Source organism: Sus scrofa, chromosome 5, assembly GCF_054392235.1.
Source record: "Sus scrofa isolate SSC_HxYL_T2T_F1_AM1 chromosome 5, Sscrofa_HxYL_maternal_Yorkshire_Landrace_v2.0, whole genome shotgun sequence".
NCBI classification, from domain to species: Eukaryota; Metazoa; Chordata; class Mammalia; order Artiodactyla; family Suidae; genus Sus; species Sus scrofa.
In genome coordinates this window covers 26,832,643-26,852,410 of record NC_139387.1, presented here as the reverse complement: position 1 = coordinate 26,852,410, position 19,768 = coordinate 26,832,643, and the positions used below count along the sequence as shown (strand labels likewise).

Sequence of the window (19,768 nt, the reverse complement as noted above, 5' to 3'; positions counted from 1 at the left end):
GACCCTCTTTAAGCACCTCAATCTTGGCTAAATTCCCCCCCTCCCCACCCAGGGCCGCACCTACAGCATATGGAAGTTCCCAGGCTAGGGGTCCAATTGGAGCTGCAGCTGCCAGCCTATACCACGTTGGCTTAACTCTTCTTCTGAGATCGTCTATCTAATCCTCCTTCTATATTCAGCAAAGTGTCATCAGTGGTTACAGGAGTCTTTGCTTCTTTCCTGTCTGTGCAATATGCCTACTCCTTCAATGGCCTTCTTAACTCTTACATATCCTCTGGATCACTCCTCATTTACAGGCACACGGGTTCCCAAATAGATAATTCCTAAGCCCTCATTCCCTCCATCCCAGTCCCCTTCACCTTCAGCAGGCAGGGAGCATCTTTCATTGGGCTCAACAACTCAGGGATCCCAGGCCCTTGATAAGCAGGTGCCTCCTCCTCCCTTTCACGCTGGAAGTGAATAGCTCCAGCTGGAAGGCGACATTCATAGCGCTGCTTGTACTTAGAGGAGACAATCACCACGTCCGAAGCTTGGTTCTGGGAAAGAGGTAAGGGTCGGGGGGGCGGGGAGGGAAAGAGAACCTGGGATCAGGAAGAACAACGAGATCCCTCTTCATATCCTGGGGAAGAGCCCAGTCAAGACAGAATGGGCCACAAGTCCTGCAGCTGTGTTTAGCGGGTGAGGGGAGAGGGCACTCCCACTTCTCCACGGGGGAGGAGTCTGAGTGTTTCGATCAGGAACTGGGACTTAAAGCTGACAGCGGGAAGCCCCACCCCTCCCAGTCCCTGGCCCCAAGGGAATGGGTCTCAGTCTGCGAACCTCAGGAGTTCTCATAAATCCCCTTCTTACTCTTACCGATTCTCCCGCCAGAGACTACACATCTGCCCTTCTTCCTCTACCATCTCCCCCTTCCCCTTCTGCTCCGGACCCTCTCCCCTTTTACGCCTCCTCACCTGCCCTCCCATGACAGGCAACGGCAGTATTTCGATCCCATAACGCATCTCACTCAGCTCTTCCAGGTTCAGGCTCCCGACACCGCCGGTCAGATTTGCGGGTAACAGGAGCCCCAGAAGCAGTAGCCCCAACAGACTGGACAGCAGCGTCTCCGCCGCCATCTTTCGTTCCCCTTCTAATCCAGAACAACTCCTTCCGCCCCAAACCTGGCAGCGGCCTCACCCCGCCCATTAACGCCCCAAGGTCTCATTGGCTAAATTTTCTGTCCTTCTCATGTGCCCTATTCCCATTTGACAAAGTAGCGCCAAAGCCCACTAGGAGGTGGATCACGACGATTAGCGAAATCATTCGCTGCGCGTGATTGGCCAGAGAGGCCAGCCAATCACCAACGAGATCGGACCCCCTCCCACCCTCTCCGCTCCAGAAAGGCGTGGTCTATGCGCTGGGCCAGGTTAAGCAGGTTTTTATCTCCGACTAGTTGTTTAGTACATCTCGACTTTTTAAGTCATTTGCTGTGTTGTGTGTAGGGCCGCCTGGAGAATTGAGGCATATGGGTGCGTGCAACTCAATACTCCTGAAAGCTACTAATACCTGTTGCAAAACAATTATTACATAATAGATTACTCTTTTCACATATACATACGACTTTAGGGCAATCTAGTAATTTGTTTCAAAGCCTTTCTCCACAATCCTGCAGTTGTCCTCTAATAAAATTATCCTAAAAAATAATGGGAGGGGGGTTCCCATTGTGGCTTAGAGGGTTAGGAGTCAGACTAGTATTCATGAGGGTGCGGTTTGATCCCTGGCCTCGCCAAATGGCCTAAGGATTCACCGTTGCAGTGAACTGTGGTATAGGTCGCAGGCGCGACTGGGTCCTGTGTTGCTGTGGCTGTGTCTAGGTTGGCAGCTGCTGCTCCAATTCGACCCCCAGCTTGGGGACTTCCATATGCTGCGGGTGCGGCCTTCTAAAAGAGCAAAAAGAGAAAAAGAAGAAAGAAAAAGAAATAATGGGGCTTCCAATTAAAAACGGGGGGCTGGAGCTGGGGATGGGGAGCAGTGGCAATGCATGTATTATTCTCTAGGCCATGTAGGAACAAAGAGAAAGGAGACAACAGCAGCAACATTTTAGAAGCTAGAAAGCAAATTAAGGAATGGTAACTGATTTAGCAAACCTGAGAAATTAATTCCTAAACAAACATAAACAAGAGCATGATTATACTTTGGAAAAACTTATATGGAGAATCTGTCCAGCCCAAAAGAGAAATCCCAAAGATACTCTCATCTAGGTTCTTGTAAACAGATGAAGGAATCCTTCAATTAAGCCCTTAGCCTACAGGCCCCAGCCCTCACACAATCTTTCCAATCAACCTTTTAATGTTCTCACTCTAATATAAGCAGACTGGAGTTTCCTCTGTGGCAAAGCGGGTTAAGGACCTGTGTTGTCTCTGCAGTGGGTTAAGAATCCGACAGTATCCATGAGGATGCAGGTTCAATTCCTGGCCTTGCTCAGTGGATTAAGATCTGGCATTGCTGCAAGCTGGATCCCATGTTGCTGTGGCTGTGGTGTAGGCGGCCAGCTGCAGCTCCAATTCAACCCCTAGGCTGGGAACTTCCATATGCCGCAGGTGTGGGCCTAAAAATAGAAATAAAAATAAAAATAAAATGAGCAGACAGCCTAGGATCATTAGATATTTAAGGACAGTCTTAATATACAAGGAAGAAACCAAAACAAGCAAGAAGAAAAAAAAAGCAATTTAAATAAAACAGAAATTGCAAAGAAAAAAAAAGTTTAAAAATAAACAAAAAATCCATTATTAATGGCCTCAGAGAGATAATATATTGTATGCATAAAATAACAACAGGAAGTTATTTAAAAAGTAATTACTATCTGGATAAGAAAAAAAAGAACTTCTGGAAATCAAAACCATGACAGCAGAAATTAAAACTCAACAGAAAGAGTAGAGGAAAGATTTCTTTTGTGGTACTGGATCTGTACCCACTACAAGTCACTGTAGTGGTTTGGGTCACTGTTGTGACAAATGTTCAGTCCTTCCGCATACAGCAGGTGCAGCTAAAAAAAAAAAAACCACCACCAACAAAAAAAAACCTGGAGGATAAAATTCAAAATCAAGTTTGCCTTACTTTTGAAGCAAATTAATAAAAAAGCAAAAAACCAGTCCAGAAAGTTGAACATCTAAATAATGAGAGTTCCACAAAAAGAACAGAGACTGACTCAGAGGGGAAGAAATAATCATAGAAATTATTTTAAAATATTACTTTGAAATGAAGAACTGAGTCTCTAAATTGAAAGGGCACACTGACAGCAAAATAAATCAGGTCCACAACAAGATCCATCATTACAGAACATCAGAACACTGGACAAAGACAATCAATTCTAAAAGCTTCTAGAAAGAAAGAACAAGTTGCATACAAGGATCGAGAATCAGAACAGCAAAAATTAAAAAAAAATTCAGAATAGCATTAGAGCTATCAATTCATCAGCACTCTAAGGTAAAAGACAATTAAGAAATGGCTTCAAGGAGCTCCGCTGTGGATCAATGGTTACAAACTTGGCTAGTATCCATGAGGACATGGGTTCAATCCCTGGCCTTGCTCAGTGGGCTAAGGATCCAGCATTGCTGTGAGCTGAGCTGTGGTGTAGGTGGCAGATGTGGCTCAGATCTGGTGTTGCTGTGGCTGTGGCATAGGCCAGCAGGTACAGCTGCAATTCAACCCCTAATCTGGGAGTTGCCATACACCTCAGGTGTGGCTCTAAAATGACAAAAAAAAAAAAAAAAAGCTTCAAAATTTTAAGGAAATTATTTTCAACCTAGAATTCTATACACAGCCAAACTGTGACTCATTTATGAGTCCAGAATAAAGATGATTTCAGATATGCGAGGTCTCAAAATACATCTGTTCCATGCATTGTGTATCAGAAAGGTAGAAGAGGATGTATTACACCAAGACAAATGTTAGTCAAAAGAGAGAACAGTATGAAATCCAGGAAGCAGGGTATCCAGCACAAAAGAAAAACAAAAGGAATCCCCAGTGCAATTTAAAAAAAATTTTTTTTGGCTGCACTCTGGCACGTGGAAGTTCCTGGGCCAGGGATAGAACCCACCACAACAGTGACCCAAGCCACCAAAGTGACAACACCTGATCCTTAACCTGATGTGCCAAAAAGGGAAACTCCTTCCCAGGGCAAAGTTGAAGGGAGATTCCAAGTTGCGGGGCAGAACTACAAGTCAATTCATCACGATTCGAGCAGTTCAGATGAAATGGAGTTTTAACTAAAGGACAACCCCCCCCCCCTTGGCTAAGAAGGCAGCTGCAAGCCTTTCCAGTTGTGCTCATCACTATGCCACCCTTCTTGTAATAATGTAACAACTGTGTGCCCTCTGTCCAAGCCAGCAGCCCTGCTAATCAGGTACTCAGCATTGCTTATCAGTTCAGCTTCTGTAACCTTGCTTGCTCAGTTTCTTAGGGAGGAACACTGTCTGCTTGGGGATAGGGGCAGTCCGGGGTGCTTACATGGGAAAATCAAGACCTTGTAGTGTATAAAAGTTACTGAGAACAAAGACCTGGTGCTCAGACTCTGGAGGTGACTCCTCTGAGCCCGCACCGGTGCTGAATAAACCTTGCTTTTCCATATCTCTGAGTGCTGTTTGTCTCCTTCCGTTGCCACGGTTTTTGCGGTTTCCGCAACATTTTGGTGCGTTGGCCGGGAAGCCGACAACCGAGCTGGCCTCTTGCGCCACCGTTGTCGGGGAACTGGGGGAGGCCACGGTTGCCGGCCCGGTGACAGGTGGATAGCGCACACCGGCCATTTTGCCGGATCCAGACCCTCACTCGGGCCGTGGCCTTGGCCCACACCGCTTCCCAAATAGACTCAGAAGGAGAGTGGAAACAGGCTCCTGGACAGGACGTCAGACTGGTGAGTGCCCCGGGGACATCTGCCCAAGTCAGGACCCGCCATATGGCGGAAGGAGAGACTGATCACCTCTCCGTGACCAAAGGGTCACTCAGGTCAGGGTTTGCTCCCTTGGGATTGGGAGGCTTGTCAATTCTGGTGTGTGTGTGTGTGTGTGTGAGTGACTGGAGAGAACGAGAGCCCGTCTTTGGACTACGGAGCCAGAGTGAGTCCTAACCTGCAGTTCCGCAGCGACCCTCATACGGCTTATGGTGGCCCTTTTTGTGGGGATCCTGACGTTGGGGTTTATACAGTCCCACCTATGCTAAGAGGCGCCTGAAATATCTCCTCTGGGGGAGCGGTCAGGCGGATGAAGCGATTGTTACCTGAGGCCTTGTCCTCAGTGTTTGTCTGCATCACCGGCACAGGGTGGGACTTCACACAATGGGTAAATCGGCTTCCAAGCCCACTGTCTTAGAGTATATGGTTAAGAATTTTAAGAAAGGATTTTCTAGAGATTATGGTGTTAAACTGAGTCTTGGAAAACTGTGTACCCTCTGTACCCTAGAGTGGCCCTCCTTTGGTGTTGGCTGGCCTCCAGAAGGGACCTTAGATGTGTTCACAGTTACAGCAGTATATAATGTTATAACAGGAGACCCTGGACACCCAGGCCAATTTCTGTATATTGATCAATGGTTGGAAATTGCCTATTTGAGGCCCCCATGGGTTTGGTTCTGCACCATAGACCAGGGACAGTGTAAGGTGCTAGTAGCCCAGTCCAAGAAGAAAACCTTGTCTCAAAAGAAGGTGCCACCTATTTATCAAGGGGAACCTGAGGACTCGCCCCCTATGCCACCACCTTATGTGCTGCTGGCCCCACCTCCAGGAGCCGAGGGTCCCCAGATGCCAGATATCCCACCACCTTCTGTTTCTCCTCCTCCTTCTGCTTCTGAAGTTCCCGAGGCGATATCACCACCGCAGCCAAATTCTCCAGAACCTATGAGCAGGCGTCTCCCTTCAGCTCAGGGAGCAGCCACTCCAGCATTACAAATGCCCTTACGGGAGACACAGGGATCACAGCAAGTCGCCCCCGATGGGACCATACAAGAGGGGGGACGTTTTTATTATTACCAGCCCTTTTCCACTGCCGATCTCCTCAACTGGAAACACCATATTCCCTCATATTCTGAAAAGCCTCAGGCGCTGATTGATCTCTTAGAATTCATTTTCCAGACACACTGTCCCACCTGGATAGACTGCCGGCAACTCCTTTTTACTCTATTTGACACTGAAGAGCGCTGGCGAATTGTAACAGAAGCCCAAAAATGGCTTCAGGACAAGGCGGGGGGTCGAGCAGACTTAACAAACTGGGTGAGGGAAGCCTTCCCAGAAGAAAACCCCCACTGGGACTATGACACTGAAGAAGGGAAACGTAACCTAGAGAGGTACCAGCAGGCCTTCCTACAGGGGGCAAAAGCTGGGGCTAAAAAGCCCACTAATATAGCTAAGATCAGTGAGATACTACAAGAGCCGAATAAAAGCCCAGCCAAATTCTATGAGAGACTATGTGAGGCTTTCTGAATCTACACCCCTTTTGATCCCGAGGCCCCTGAGAACCAACGGATGATAAATGCTGCCTTTGTGGGACAAGCCCAATCAGATATCTGTAAAAAGCTACAGAAATTAGAAGGATTTGCAGGAGAGAATGCCACTAAACTGTTGGAAATAGCCAACAAGGTTTTTATTAACTGAGACCAGGTGGCCCGTCGTGATGCAGAAAAGAGAATGAAACAAAAAGTGACTCTTCTAGCAGCCGCCCTGTCAAAACCCGTGCCCCCAGTGGGACCACCCCGTAAGGGACAAGGTACAAGGCCAGGGAAAAGGAGTCCCCTGGAACATGACCAATGCGCTTACTGCAAAGAAAAGGGACATTGAAAAAAATGAATGCCCCAACCGTCCTGAGGAAAAGACCAAGGCCCCACCTAGCCGGTACTGATCTGAGCCATTCAGCACCAACCTGATCGGCCTAGCTGAGTCTGATTAGGGGGGACCAGGCTCTCTCCAACTGGGCCCCTGAGAGCCTATGGTCAGAATTCAAGTAGGGGGCCACCTCATAGACTTTATGGTTGACACAGGTGCCGAACTTTCTGTGGTTACACAACCTGTGGCTCCCCTCTCGGGGAAAGAAACCACCATTGTTGGGGCCACAGGTAACCAAACACACAGGCCCTTCTGTGGTCCTCGACGATGTCGGTTAGGAGGCCATGAAGTAATACATGAATTTCTTTACCTGCCTGACTGCCCAGTCCCCCTGATGGGAAGAGACCTGCTGGCTAAAATGGGGGCACAAATTTCCTTTTCTACTGATGGATCGGCCCAACTCAAATTGACAGAACCCCGTCTCCTTTAATCATGGCTCTTGCTGTGAAAAGAGAAGAGAAACGACGCTTGTACTCTTCCCCTTCAGAAATGGGGACCATTCCCCCAGAACTAGAGACTAAATACCCATTGGTTTGGGCTGAAGGAAACCCACCAGGACTGGCAAAATGCCACGCTCCTGTCTTGATTGATCTAAAACCCGGAGCTCAACCGGTAAAGCTATGGCAATACTCAATTCCCAGAGAAGTTCGACTGGGAATCCAGGTTCACCTGGATAGGCTGCTTCAGCACGGACTGTTAATAAAATGTCAGTCCCCTTGGAACACCCCTTTACTGCCCGTGGAAAAACCGGGAACACAGGACTACCGCCCAGTACAGGACTTGAGAGCCATAAATGAAGCAACAGTCACATTACACCCGTCCGTCCCTAACCCATATACCCTGCTAGGGCTGATCCCCTCCACTGCTGAGTGGTTTACTTGCCTGGACTTAAAAGACGCCTTTTTCTGCCTCCGGGTGGCACCTGCCAGTCAGCCCTTGTTTGCTTTTAAATGGGAGAATCCACATACAGGGACAAAGGAACAGCTTACCTGGACTAGACTCCCACAAGGATTCAAAAACTCTCCCACTCTTTTTAGCGGCGCCTTAGCTGCTGACCTGGCTGAATTTCCTGGACAAAAACTGGGCTGTGTTTTGCTGCAGTATGTTGACGATCTCTTACTAGCTGGCACCACAGAGGCTCAGTACCTAGAGAGAACAAGAGCTCTCCTTTCCCTACTGATGGAGGCAGGGTATCGGGTATCAAAGAAAAAGGCACAAATCTGCAAAAAAAAAAAACAAGTCAAGTATCTGGGCTTCAACATCATGCAGGGCCAACGAATGCTGGGGACTGAAAAAAAGCAGGCAGTTTGTGCCATTCCTGTCCCTACCATCCGCCGGAAGGTTCGTGAGTTCCTAGGGGCAGCAGGATTCTGCCGGATATGGATCCCCAGGTTTTCAGACCTGGCCAGACCTCTGTATGAGGCTCTAAAAGGGGAAGAAAAGGCTCCCCTTGAATGGGGACCAAGCCAGGAGACAGCGTTTCAGACAATCAAAACCAAACTCACTGAGGCTCCAGCTTTGGGACTTCCTGATGTAACCAGAGAATTTAACCTTTTTGTTCATGAGAAAAATGGGATGGCTTTGGGAGTCTTAACTCAAGAATTTGGGCCTTGGCAGAGGCCAGTGGCATATCTGTCTAAACAAATTGACTCAGTTGCTGCCGGATGGCCTCCCTGCCTCCGAGCGCTGGCAGCTACTACCTTGTTGGTAAGAGAGGCTGACAAGTTGACCCTGGGACAAAACCTCAATGTTAAAGTCCCACACTCAGTTGTAACCCTAATGGATACCAAGGGCCACCATTGGCTCACACATGCACGAATGACTCAATATCAAGGGTTACTATGTGAAAATCCACGGGTAAAACTGGAGGTTGTGTGAACTCTGAACCCAGCTACTTTTCTGCCAGACGAAGCGGGGCCCCCAGACCATAACTGCCTGGAGGATGGGTAGAGGCCTTCCCTACCTGAACTGAAAAGACAAGGGAAGTAACCAAGGCACTCCTGAGAGACATTATTCCCAGATATGGAATGCCTCTGACCATTGGGTCAGATAATGGTCCAGCATTTGTGGCTGAAACAGTACAACAGGTGGCAAAAGCTTTACAGATCCGATGGAAACTACATTCTGCTTATCGCCTTCAAAGTTCAGGGAAAGTAGAACACATAAACCGAACCCTTAAACAGACCCTGGCAAAGTTATGTCAGGAAACTGGCTTGCCCTGGATAAACATGTTGCCGGTGGCCTTCTTAAAAGTGAGATGCTCACCCCGAGCGGGAATAGGATTCTCGCCATTTGAAATCTTATATGGAAGGCCACCTCCACTAATCAGTTTAAAAGGAAACACCAGGGAGTTGGGAGACTTGGAATTACATAAACAATTACAAGGACTGGGGCTCACTATTTCTCAGATACATAAATGGGTCACAGACAGAATACCTGTGTCCTTAGGTATAACAGTACACCCCCACAAGCCGGGGGACCAGGTGTGGATAAAGGACTGGAAAAAGGAGCCTTTGAGGCTGGTATGGAAGGGCCCCTATACTGTAATTCTAACCACCCCCACTGCTCTTAAAGTAACAGGAATAGATGCTTGGATCCATCATTCTAGAGTAAAACCGGCTGGCCCAGCTGACGACCATGGAGAGTGGGAGACTGCCCTCGATCCAGAGAGACCTCTTCGCCTGACAATACAGAGAAGGAGACGACGATCTCAAAGCCCTGCTCTGACCACACCGGAAGCTGGTCAGTCAATGCACGGCTGAAGCTTGAGGAATCGACAGCCTGGTAAAATAAACTGCCTTACCTCCCTTCCACAAGACTCTCTAACTGTCATATACTGTTATCTTATGACCAACATGTATGTTTTCTGCCTGTTGCTGTTAATCTGGTCCCCTTTGGTTCTGCCAGGATCCATGTCCTCATGTGACGTGTGCATTCGAGTGACCCGATCAGATCAAGGGGTTACATGGACTTTGCTTTACTCCACTCATTTCTCCTGTTTCAGAGAAATTCATGGAAGTTGTACTCACAACAGGACCACTTATTCTATCTGTCAACAGGGGGACCAATATACTTGCTTTGACCCACGATACTCACCAACTGAGGAATGGTTAGAAGTCCGGCACTCTCATAAATCAGGGCAGCTAATTAATCGGACCCAAATTACCAACACCAAGTTGCCAGTATCAATACTTTTTTTTTTTTTGTCTTTTGTTGTTGTTGTTGTTGTTGTTGTTGTTGTTGTTATTGTTGCTATTTCTTGGGCCGCTCCCGCGGCATATGGAGGTTCCCAGGCTAGGGGTCGAATCGGAGCTGTAGCCACCGGCCTACGCCAGAGCCACAGCAATTCAGGATCCAAGCCGCGTCTGCAACCTACACCACAGCTCACAGCAACGCCGGATCGTTAACCCACTGAGCAAGGGCAGGGACTGAACCCGCAACCTCATGGTTCCTAGTCGGATTCGTTAACCACTGCGCCACGACGGGAACTCCAGTATCAATACTTTTTGATGCCTGTGAAGCTATGAATGGGTCATGGACTTCTACTAGACCATGTGGAAGCCCATCATGGGAAAAAGAATATAGGCTCCAGCATAAATATATGTGCTGGGGGACCACCTGGAGCGGTTGCCTGGAATGCACTTACTGGAGCTGTGTGGCCTGAGCAACCTGGAATAAGGGAGACAAAACAGCTGTCCTTCAAAAGGGTACAGCCCTCCAGACTACCAGACTAAAGCTTGTAACCCAGTTAATTTCACTATTTTCAATTCCAGTGAGCCCAAATGGAAGGAGGGTTTCAAAATAAGCATTCACATTGACGGAAGAGGCCTTGACCCTGGAGCTATGCTACATTTCCAGAAAATCACGTTTGCACTCCAAGCTGCCTCTCACAGCATCTTTCATTCCTTTTATAAAGAGATAAAAAAACACTCCACCTCCCATTCCGGCCACAACTAAGAACTTGTTCTTAGCCCTGGCAGAAACTATTGCACAAACCCTCAAGGTCTCCTCTTGTTACGTATGCGGGGGAACGAATACAGGAGACCACTGGCCTTGGCAAGCCAGAGAACTGGACCCATTAGAGCCTCATAATGAGACCGCATACCCCCAACTCACCAATGGGGTATGGCTCCTCAGAACTGCTATTATAGGGAAAAAATTGTCTTGCGAGGCGGGGAGGATGGTTTAATGTTTCAGTTGGAAGCCTAACATGTTTAGGCCTAAGGTATTATAATCTGACTGCCCAAAAGACTCAATGGTGGTCATCCTCCAATCTCTCAGAGCCCAAGCCTAATCCCTTGTCTAACTTTTCCCTCCTTTGACAAGCATGGAAAGATATCAGTGCTAATATCCAGTGGCGGGCACCAAAGGGATTGTATTGGATTTGTGAAAAAAATGGCCTATTCCATACTCCCCCCCAATTGGGCTGGGGCATGTGTACTGGGAACAATCAGACCTTCCTTCTTCCTGCTCCCACTGTCACTAGGGGAGCAACTGGGAGTTCCTATATATAGGCCACAGGGTGCCCAGAGAGACCGGAGGGCTCTCCAAATTGGAGACTGGAAAGATGATAAATGGCCCCCAGAACGGATAATTCAATATTATGGGCCTGCCACCTGGGCAGAGGATGGCTCTTGGGGATATCGCACCCCAGTCTATATGCTGAACCGCATCATCAGACTACAGGCGGTTTTGGAACTTATAACAAATGACACTGCAAGGGCCTTGACTATATTGGCTCAACAACAAACTAAAATGTACAGTGCAATCTACAAAAATTGCTTGGCCTTGGATTATCTACTTGCTTCTAAAGGAGGGGTTTATGGAAAATTTAACTTAAGTAATTGCTGTCTACAAATAGATGACACTGGAAAGGTGGTAAAAAAAAATTGCTGACCGCATGACTAAACTTGCCCATGTACCTGTACAAACTTAGAAAGGATGGCATACAGACAGTCTCTTTGGTAAATGGTTCTCTTGGTTGGGAGAAATTAAGACAATGGTCGGAATAATCATGGTTATACTCACAGGGTGCCTACTTATTCCCTGCCTTGTACCTCTCCTGATAAGTATCACAAAAGGTTTTATAAAAACCATGGTTTAAAAAAAAAACAGCCTCCCACCTGCTACTTATTAGAGGCTACCAAAGGGTTATGACTGATGATGATCTGTAAAGGGTGCAGATGCACCCTGAACATCAAGAGGGGGGAATGAAATGGAGTTTTAACTAAAGAACAACCCCCCCTTGGCTAAGAAGGCAGCTGCAAGCCTTTCCAGCTGTGCTCATCACTATGCCACCCTTCTTGTAATAATGTAACAACTGTGTGCCCTCTGTCCAAACCAGCAGCCCTGCTAATCGGGTACTCAGCATTGCCTATCAGTTCCGCTTCTGTAACCTTGCTTGCTCAGTTTCTTAGGGAGGAACACTGTCTGCTTGGGGATGGGGGAGGTCCGGGGTGCTTACATGGGAAAATCAAGACCTTGTAGTATATAAAAGTTACTGAGAAAAAAGACCTGGTGCTCAGACTCTGGAGGTGATTCCTCTGAGCCCGCACCGGTGCTGAATAAACCTTGCTTTTTCATATCTCCGAATGCTGTTTGTCTCCTTCCGTTGCCACGGTTTTTGCGGTTTCCGCAACACAGAAGATTTGGGAGTGATTTTTTAAAGACATAAAACTGATAGAATACCTAATACATTTGAATTTATTCAAAAATAAGTTTTGTTTAACCAGAGGAGGGTTCGGGGATATGTTAATGATAAGTATGTAGAAAGTTGGGGCTGGGGCGGGGAAAAGACATTAATTCTAATGAAAATAAAAAGTGCTGGAAAAGCCAAGCAGACTTCTATTTTCTTCAACATGGTTAGTTATTCTCCTACTAAAAACAACTGAAAATGCTGGGTAAGGGAGTTCCATTGTGGGGAGAGGGTTAAGGAGAATGCATTGTCCCTGCAGCGGCTTGGGGCGGCTCTGTGGCACAGGTTCAATCCCTACCCCAGGAACTTCCAAGTGCTTTTGGAATGGCAAAACAAACAAGCAAACGAACTGAAAACAAAAACAAAACCCTAGGTAGAATATAATTATCTGTTTTCTTAAAAGCATAGTAAAGTCAGCAAGACAGTGAAAAATTAACAAGCCAAAACCTAAACGAAGGCAGAAACCTTAAGAGGCACTCAAAGTCCTGCAGTCAGAGGGAGTGATTGCCCAAGGCCCAGGAGGGGGGCGGCGGGCTCCCAATCCGGTTCCATCCGGTTCTCCCACTGCTGCTGCTGCTGCTGCTGCCGAGGGTCCCAGCAGGTCCCGGCGGGAGGCGCGGCAGCAGCCAGGCAGCTCCGCCTGGGAGGCTCAGGGCTCTTGGCGCGCGGCCGCTCACAGGCACCCGACCCTGGCGTGGCGCCACGATGCCCAAGAGGAAGGTCAGTTCCGCCGAAGAGACTGGGACAGCGAAGGAGGAGCTCAAGAGAAGATCCGCGAGGTTGTCAGCTAAACCTGCTCCTGCGGAAGTGGAAAGGAAACCAAAAAAAAGGCGGCAGGAAAGGATAAGTCTTCCAACCAAAAAAAAAGTGCAAAAGGGAAAAGAGGAGCAAAAGGAAAACTGGGGAATTCCCGTCGTGGCACAGTGGTTAAGGAATCCGACTAGGAACGATGAGGTTGAGGGTTTGATCCCTGGCCTTGCTCAGTGGGTTAAGGATCCGACGTTGCTGTGAGCTGTGGTGTAGGTTGCAGATGCGGCTCAGATCCTGAATTGCTGTGGCTCTGGCGTAGGCCAGTGGCTACAGCTCCGATTGGACCCCTAGCCTGGGAACCTCCATATGCCGTGGGAGCGGCCCTAGAAATGGCAAAAAGACAAAAAAAAAAAAAATTAAAATTAAAATCAAAAAAGGAAAACCGGCCTAAGTGGCTAACCAAGAGACTAAAGAAGTTCTACTGCAGAAAACGGAGAAACCAAAAAACGAGAAGAGCCCAGCCTCTGATGAAGCAGGAGAGAAAGAAGTCGCCTCTGATTAATACCGCATGCCAGGTCCCTCTCTCCTTTACTGTAAAATCCAAAGGAATACCTTTTATCAACTGTTTAGTAAATGCAAGTTTTTTAATGGTTCTGGAAACATTTTTAAGAAGGAGGGAATCCCGCTTCAGCCCATTTCTTGAGTGTAAATGCTTTAAGAGGTGAAATGTTTTGCTGGTTGTTAATTTTTTGGTACAACCAGTAAATAGTAGGATATTGAATATGAGAGGCTTTGATTGTCTTGGGTGTCAGCTCAACATTACATAGGTGGGGTAGCTTTTATATCATATAATACGAAGCATATACTAAATGGCATTTTGGAGTCAGTTGTACATTTCACGTCTTGAAGACGTTAAATGACTTTTCTTCCCATTTTGTTTTTGGTTGAATTGTTTCCTAAAGCAAACTACTCCTTGATCTTGGCTCTCCTTGTCAGAATTTTGTATGCTCTGTAACATCGTTGGTAGTGGTAGTCCAGTTTTCCTAGTAATTTTGTTGATGCACTGTGAGTGAATGAAAATTTGAGTATATAGTGTACATGTTAAATTGTGAATTAGTGGGACTTATAACAGCATATCAACATTTAAAGATGTTGGTATTTAATATTCTGTTAGGAAAATTTGGCCCCAAATTTTAAGCTGGAAAGTCACTGGAAAAATTCAGAAAAGAATCACAAGAGTTCCTGTCATAGCTCAGTGGTTAGAGAATCCAACTAGGAACCATGAGGTTGCAGGTTCCATCCCTGGCCTTGCTCAGTGGGTTAAGGATCCGGCGTTGCAGTGAGCTGCGGTATAGGTCACAGACGTGGCTAGGATCCTGAGTTGCAGTGGCTCTGGTGCAGGCCAGCAGCTACAGCTCGGATCTGATCCCAAGCCTGAGAACCTCCATATGCTGCAGGTGCAGCCCTAAAAAGACCAAACAAACAAACAAACAAACAAAAAAAGAATTGTGTACAAATTGAAATGTCTGTGTACTGATCCTCAAAACAACCAATAAAATCACAATTATGAAAGAAAACCAAAACCAAAACCAAAACCCTGTAGCCACATTTGCTTGGAGGGCATTTGCCAAACTTACAGAACTGAGCTTTGGTTTTTCATGGTTTTTTTGTTTTAAGGCCAAACCTGCACCCCTGGGCTAGGGGTCAAGTCAGAGCTGCAGCTGCTGGCCTGCACCATAGCTAAAGCAGTGCCAGATTCGAGCCACATCTGTGACCTACATCACAGCTCATGGCAACACCGGATCCTTTAACCCACTGAGTGAGGCCAGGGATTGAACCTGCATCCTCACGGATACTAGTCGAGGTTCTTAACCTGCTGAGCCACAAGGGGAACTCTTGGGGGTTTTTAAATGTATTTTTTCTAACTCTATTTTAAAATTGAAGTATAGTTGATGTACAATATTATATAAGTTATAGGTGTACAATATAGTAATTCACAATTTTTAAAGGTTACACACCATTTATAGTTATTATAAAATATTGACTATATTCCCTGTTGTACCATATATCCTTGTAGCATATTTTTTTTTTTGTCTTTTTTTTTTTGCTATTTCTTGGGCTGCTCCCGCGGCATATGGAGGTTCCCAGGCTAGGGGTCCAATTGGAACTGTACCCACCGGCCTATGCCAGAGCCACAGCAACGCGGGATCCGAGCCGCATCTGCAACCTACACCACAGCTCACGGCAACGCCGGATCATTAACCCACTAGAGCAAGGGCAGGGATCGAACCCGCAACCTCATGGTTCCTAGTCGGATTCCTTTACCACTGCGCCGCGACGGGAACTCCGTTGTAGCATATTTTATACCAATAGTTTGTACCTCTAAATTCCCTACCGCATAAGCCCCTCCCCCCTTCTCTTTCCCCACTGGTAACCACTTGTTCTTTATATCTGTGAGTTTGCTTCTTTTTTTTATTATTATATTCACTACTTTGTTGTATTTTTTAGATCCCACATGCAAGTGATAGCATACAGTATTTGTCTTTCTCTGTCTGATGTATTTCACTTAGCATAATGCCCTCCAAGTCCATCTATGTTGCTGCAAATAGCAAGTTTTCATTACTTTTATGACTGAGTAGTATTCCATTGTGTATACATACCACATCTTCTTTATCTATTCATCTGTTGATGGACACTTAGGTTGCTTCCATATCTTGTTGATTGTAAATAATGTTGCTGTGAACATTGGGATGCATGTATCTTTTCAAATGAGTGTTTTTGTTTTTGTTTTGGCTATATGCCCAGAGTAGGATTGCTAGCTTGTATCACAGCGCTATTTTTAGGGTGTTTTTTTGTTGTTGTTTCTTTTTGGGTTTTGTCTTTTTGCCTTTTCTAGGGCTGCTTCCCGCAGCATATGGAGGTTCCCAGGCTAGGGGTCTAATTGGAGCCATAGCCGCCGGCCTACGCCACAGCCACAGCAACAGAGAATCTGAACCATGTCTTCGGCCTACACCACAGCTCGTGGCAACGCCAGATCCTTAACCCACTGAGCAAGGCCAGGGATCGAACCCGCAACCTCATGGTTCCTAGTCGGATTCCTTAACCACTGAGCCACGATGGGAACTCTTATTTTTAGTTTTTTGACAAAACTCCATTCTGTTTGCCACAGTGATTGCACCAATGTACATTCCCACCAGCAGTGTACAGATCTGAACATTGTTTTTTTTGTTGTTGTTGTTCCTAGAGGAAGGGACAGAAGGTCCACTGGATGCAGAGAGTCTGAGAGAAGATCTTCCCAGTAGTGAACCTGCCCTCATCTCCGGGGAACTGCAAGGAAGGTTCCTCAGTGCCAAAGAAAGAAAGAGAATCTGTGATCTCAAGTAGGTCCTTAAAGAAATTTGCAGACTAATTTCACATTTAAGTGGGTTTTTTTTAAAAACCCAAATCGTAAATTTAGATTTAAGTGACTCTGAGGAGGAGAGAATAATGTTCCGGGCAGGCACTTGGCAAAAGCAAATGCAAATCCACTCTTGAAAAATGTCCCCTTCATCCCAGGCACCAAAGAACTCCGCTACAAATCATTTTCCAAGGAAAGTTAGTAACTCATAATGAAAAATAACTAAACACAAAAGGAGATAAGACACTATGAATAAGACCAGAAGAAACAACAGCAGATATTGTAATTACGTGACACAGATTATAAAACAATTTTGCTTACTATGCCTAAAGAAATAAATGAGAGGATGGGCTGGCGGTGGGTGCAGGTCTGCAGGCTGGAGCTGTGGGTGGCGGGCCACAGTTGGTTGGGTTGAACCAGGCCAGGCTGGGGCGAGGAGGTGGAGGAGGGGTAGTAGTGAGCAGCAGTGGAGGCTGCAGGATTCAGTTTGGCTGACTGGGGAGGCAGGAGCCATGCAGGGCCAGCGGAGCCTGCTGCTGGGCCCTGCCCGCCTCTGCCTGCACCTGCTTCTGTTCCCCGGCTACAGGTGATGTTGCCTACCTCTGCTCTGGGGCCTGGTCCCGCGCTGGCACCATGGCAAGGTCTGCCTGTGCTCCTTGGTTTACAACTCCTTTGGGGGCAGTGACACTGCTGTGGATGCTGCCTTTGAGCCTATCTGCTGGCTGGTGTGGGGTGGTGTTCGTGGTGCTGGTGATCATGCTGACCAGCTCCATCGTGGCCATCGCCTACCTATGTGTCCTGCCCCTCATCCTCCAAACCTACTCTGTGCCACAGCATTTCTCTGCTGGCTTTTCTTCTATAGTCACTGGAATCTGATCCTCATCATCTTCCATTATTACCAGGCTATCACCACTCCACCTGGATACCCATCCCTGGGTAGGACTGATATCACAACAATCTCTATCTGCAAGAAGTGCATTAACCCCAAGGCAGCCTGAACACAGCTGAGGATGGATCATCACTGCCCCTGGCTAAGAAACTGTGTGGGCCACTATAACCATCCGTACTTCTTCTCTTTCTGCTTTTTGATGACTCTATAGGCTGTGTCTATTGCAGCTACGGAAGTTGGGACTTTTTCCAGGGAGCTTATGCTACCATCAAGACTTATCACCAGATCCCACCACCCAGTTTCTCCTTTCGAGAAAAAGTGACTCACAGAGTCTTGTCTACCTCTGGTTCCTGTGCAGTTCCGTGGCACTTGCCCTGGGTGCCCTAACTGTAAGGCATGCCATTCTCATTAGTCAAAGTGAGACTAGTATGAAAGGCACATCAAGAAAAAGGAGTGTTGTCGGCTCCAGGCCAAGGGCAGAGTTTGTAGGAATCATTACAACTATGGCTGCTTGGACAATTGGAAGGTATTCCTGGGTGTGGACACAGGAAGACACTGACCTATTCGGGTGCTGTTACCTTCCAGTCACCTGCCCCACAGGAGTGGAATGAGCTGGGATCCCCCTCCCTGGGTGACTGCTCACTCAGCCTCTGTGACAGCAGCGTGAACTGGAGCATGACAGCCACAACTTGAGTATCACCCTGCTTCCTGCATTGTTTCAAGGGCCTCTAAGGATAGCTTCTTGGAATCCTTGAGCAAAAAGAGCCAGTGGGCCTGCTTTGGGGTACTATGCAGGGGCAGCTCATGGACCAGTTTTCTGATCACTGCAGAAGCAAGGCACGCTGTGGAAGAATGCTAGGACTGATGTCCCTTTACTCAGGCAAACAGAAGTTCCAGCCCCAGACTAGAAATTAGGCAGCTAGCAACCTTGCCAGGTACTGACCCCGACCTGCTCCAGGTTACAGCACTGGGGTTGGCCACCACCTCTTCCACTTGCCATATGAGAACCCACCTGAATGGTAGAGCTGAGTTCCTGGCTTCTTAACAGGGCAAAGATACAGGCCTATGGCTGGGGTCACTGCCACTTCTCACATGCTGCCAAAGGAAACAAAAATAAAGATATTTGATTTTTTTGTTTGTTTGTTTGTCTTGCCAGGACCACACCAGTGGCACATGGAGGTTCTCAGGCTAGGGGTTGAATCAGAGCTATAGCTGCCAACCTACACCATAGCCACAGCAATGTGGGATCCAGCTTGCAGCAATGCCAGATCCTTAACCCACTGAGCAAGGCCAGGGATCGAACCTTCGTCCTCATGGATGCTAATCAGATTCATTTCGGCTGAGCCACATGGGGAAATCCTGGTATTTGATTTTTAAAGCTAAAAAAATAAAGGAGTTCCTGTTGTGTCTCAGTGGTTAAGGAACCAGACTAGTATCCATGAGGACTCGGGTTCAATCCCTGGCCTCGCTCAGTGGGTTAAGGATCTGGTATTGCCGTGAGCTGTGGTGTAGGTCACAGGCGTGGCTTGGATCCTGCATTGCTGTGGCTGTGGCGTAGGCTGGCAGCTGCAGCTCTGATTCAACCCCTAGCTTTGGAACCTCTGTATGCAGAGGGTGTGGCCCTAAAAACACACACACACACACAAAAAAAAAAGGAAGAAAAAAAATAAAGCTAAAAAAAGAGAAGTGAAACTTGGAAATATATCAGAAAATGGGAAACTACAACAATAATCTAACATATTTAAAGTAGAGGGTCTAGAAGTAAAAAAGTTTTCAATTTTAAATTACAAACTGAATAAAGTAAGTAGATAGTTTAAGAAGCAATTATTCTTTAAAGAATTCCACCTAAAAAGGGCAGGAAGAATGATATACTGTCATCATTTTACAATCCTAATGACATAATTGATCTAAGCAACAATCATCAATGACTATCAGAAACATTAGGTAGGAGGCTTATAGGTGAATCAAGCTGACACCACATACATACACTGATAAAATTTAACATCACAAGGGAGTTCCCGTCGTGGCGCAGTGGTTAACAAATCCGACTAGGAACCATGAGGTTTCTGGTTCGATCCCTGGCCTGGCTCAGTGGGTTAAGGATCTCGCGTTGCCGTGAGCTGTGGTATAGGTCGCAGACACGGCTCTGGTGTAGGCCAGTGGCTACAGCTCCTATTGGACCCCTAGCCT

General features: G+C 47.0%; 1 protein-coding gene, 1 long non-coding RNA gene and 1 pseudogene across 5 annotated transcripts in view; 2 read left to right on the top strand and 1 right to left on the bottom strand.

Annotated features, from left to right (window-relative positions):
* OS9 (OS9 endoplasmic reticulum lectin) overlaps positions 1–1,135 on the bottom strand; it is a 46,539-nt gene extending 45,404 nt beyond the window's left edge. For all 4 annotated transcript variants that reach the window (XM_084956205.1, XM_084956206.1, XM_021091889.2 and 1 more), the window contains exons 1-2: positions 954–1,135; positions 360–536 (exon numbers count right to left, since the gene is read on the bottom strand). In XM_084956205.1, the coding sequence (XP_084812331.1) occupies positions 360–536; positions 954–1,115 (339 nt within the window). In that variant the 5' untranslated portion in view covers positions 1,116–1,135. The remainder of the gene's footprint in view (positions 1–359; positions 537–953) is intronic.
* Positions 1,136–4,528: 3,393 nt separating this feature from the next.
* LOC146403291 (uncharacterized) lies at positions 4,529–12,439 on the top strand. The gene is made up of 2 exons (XR_014803434.1): positions 4,529–4,891; positions 9,422–12,439. It is a non-coding gene; the product is annotated as an uncharacterized LOC146403291 (long non-coding RNA).
* Positions 12,440–16,897: 4,458 nt separating this feature from the next.
* Positions 16,898–18,387, top strand: LOC110260687 (palmitoyltransferase ZDHHC16 pseudogene; annotated as a pseudogene).
* The last annotated feature ends 1,381 nt before the right edge of the window (positions 18,388–19,768 follow it).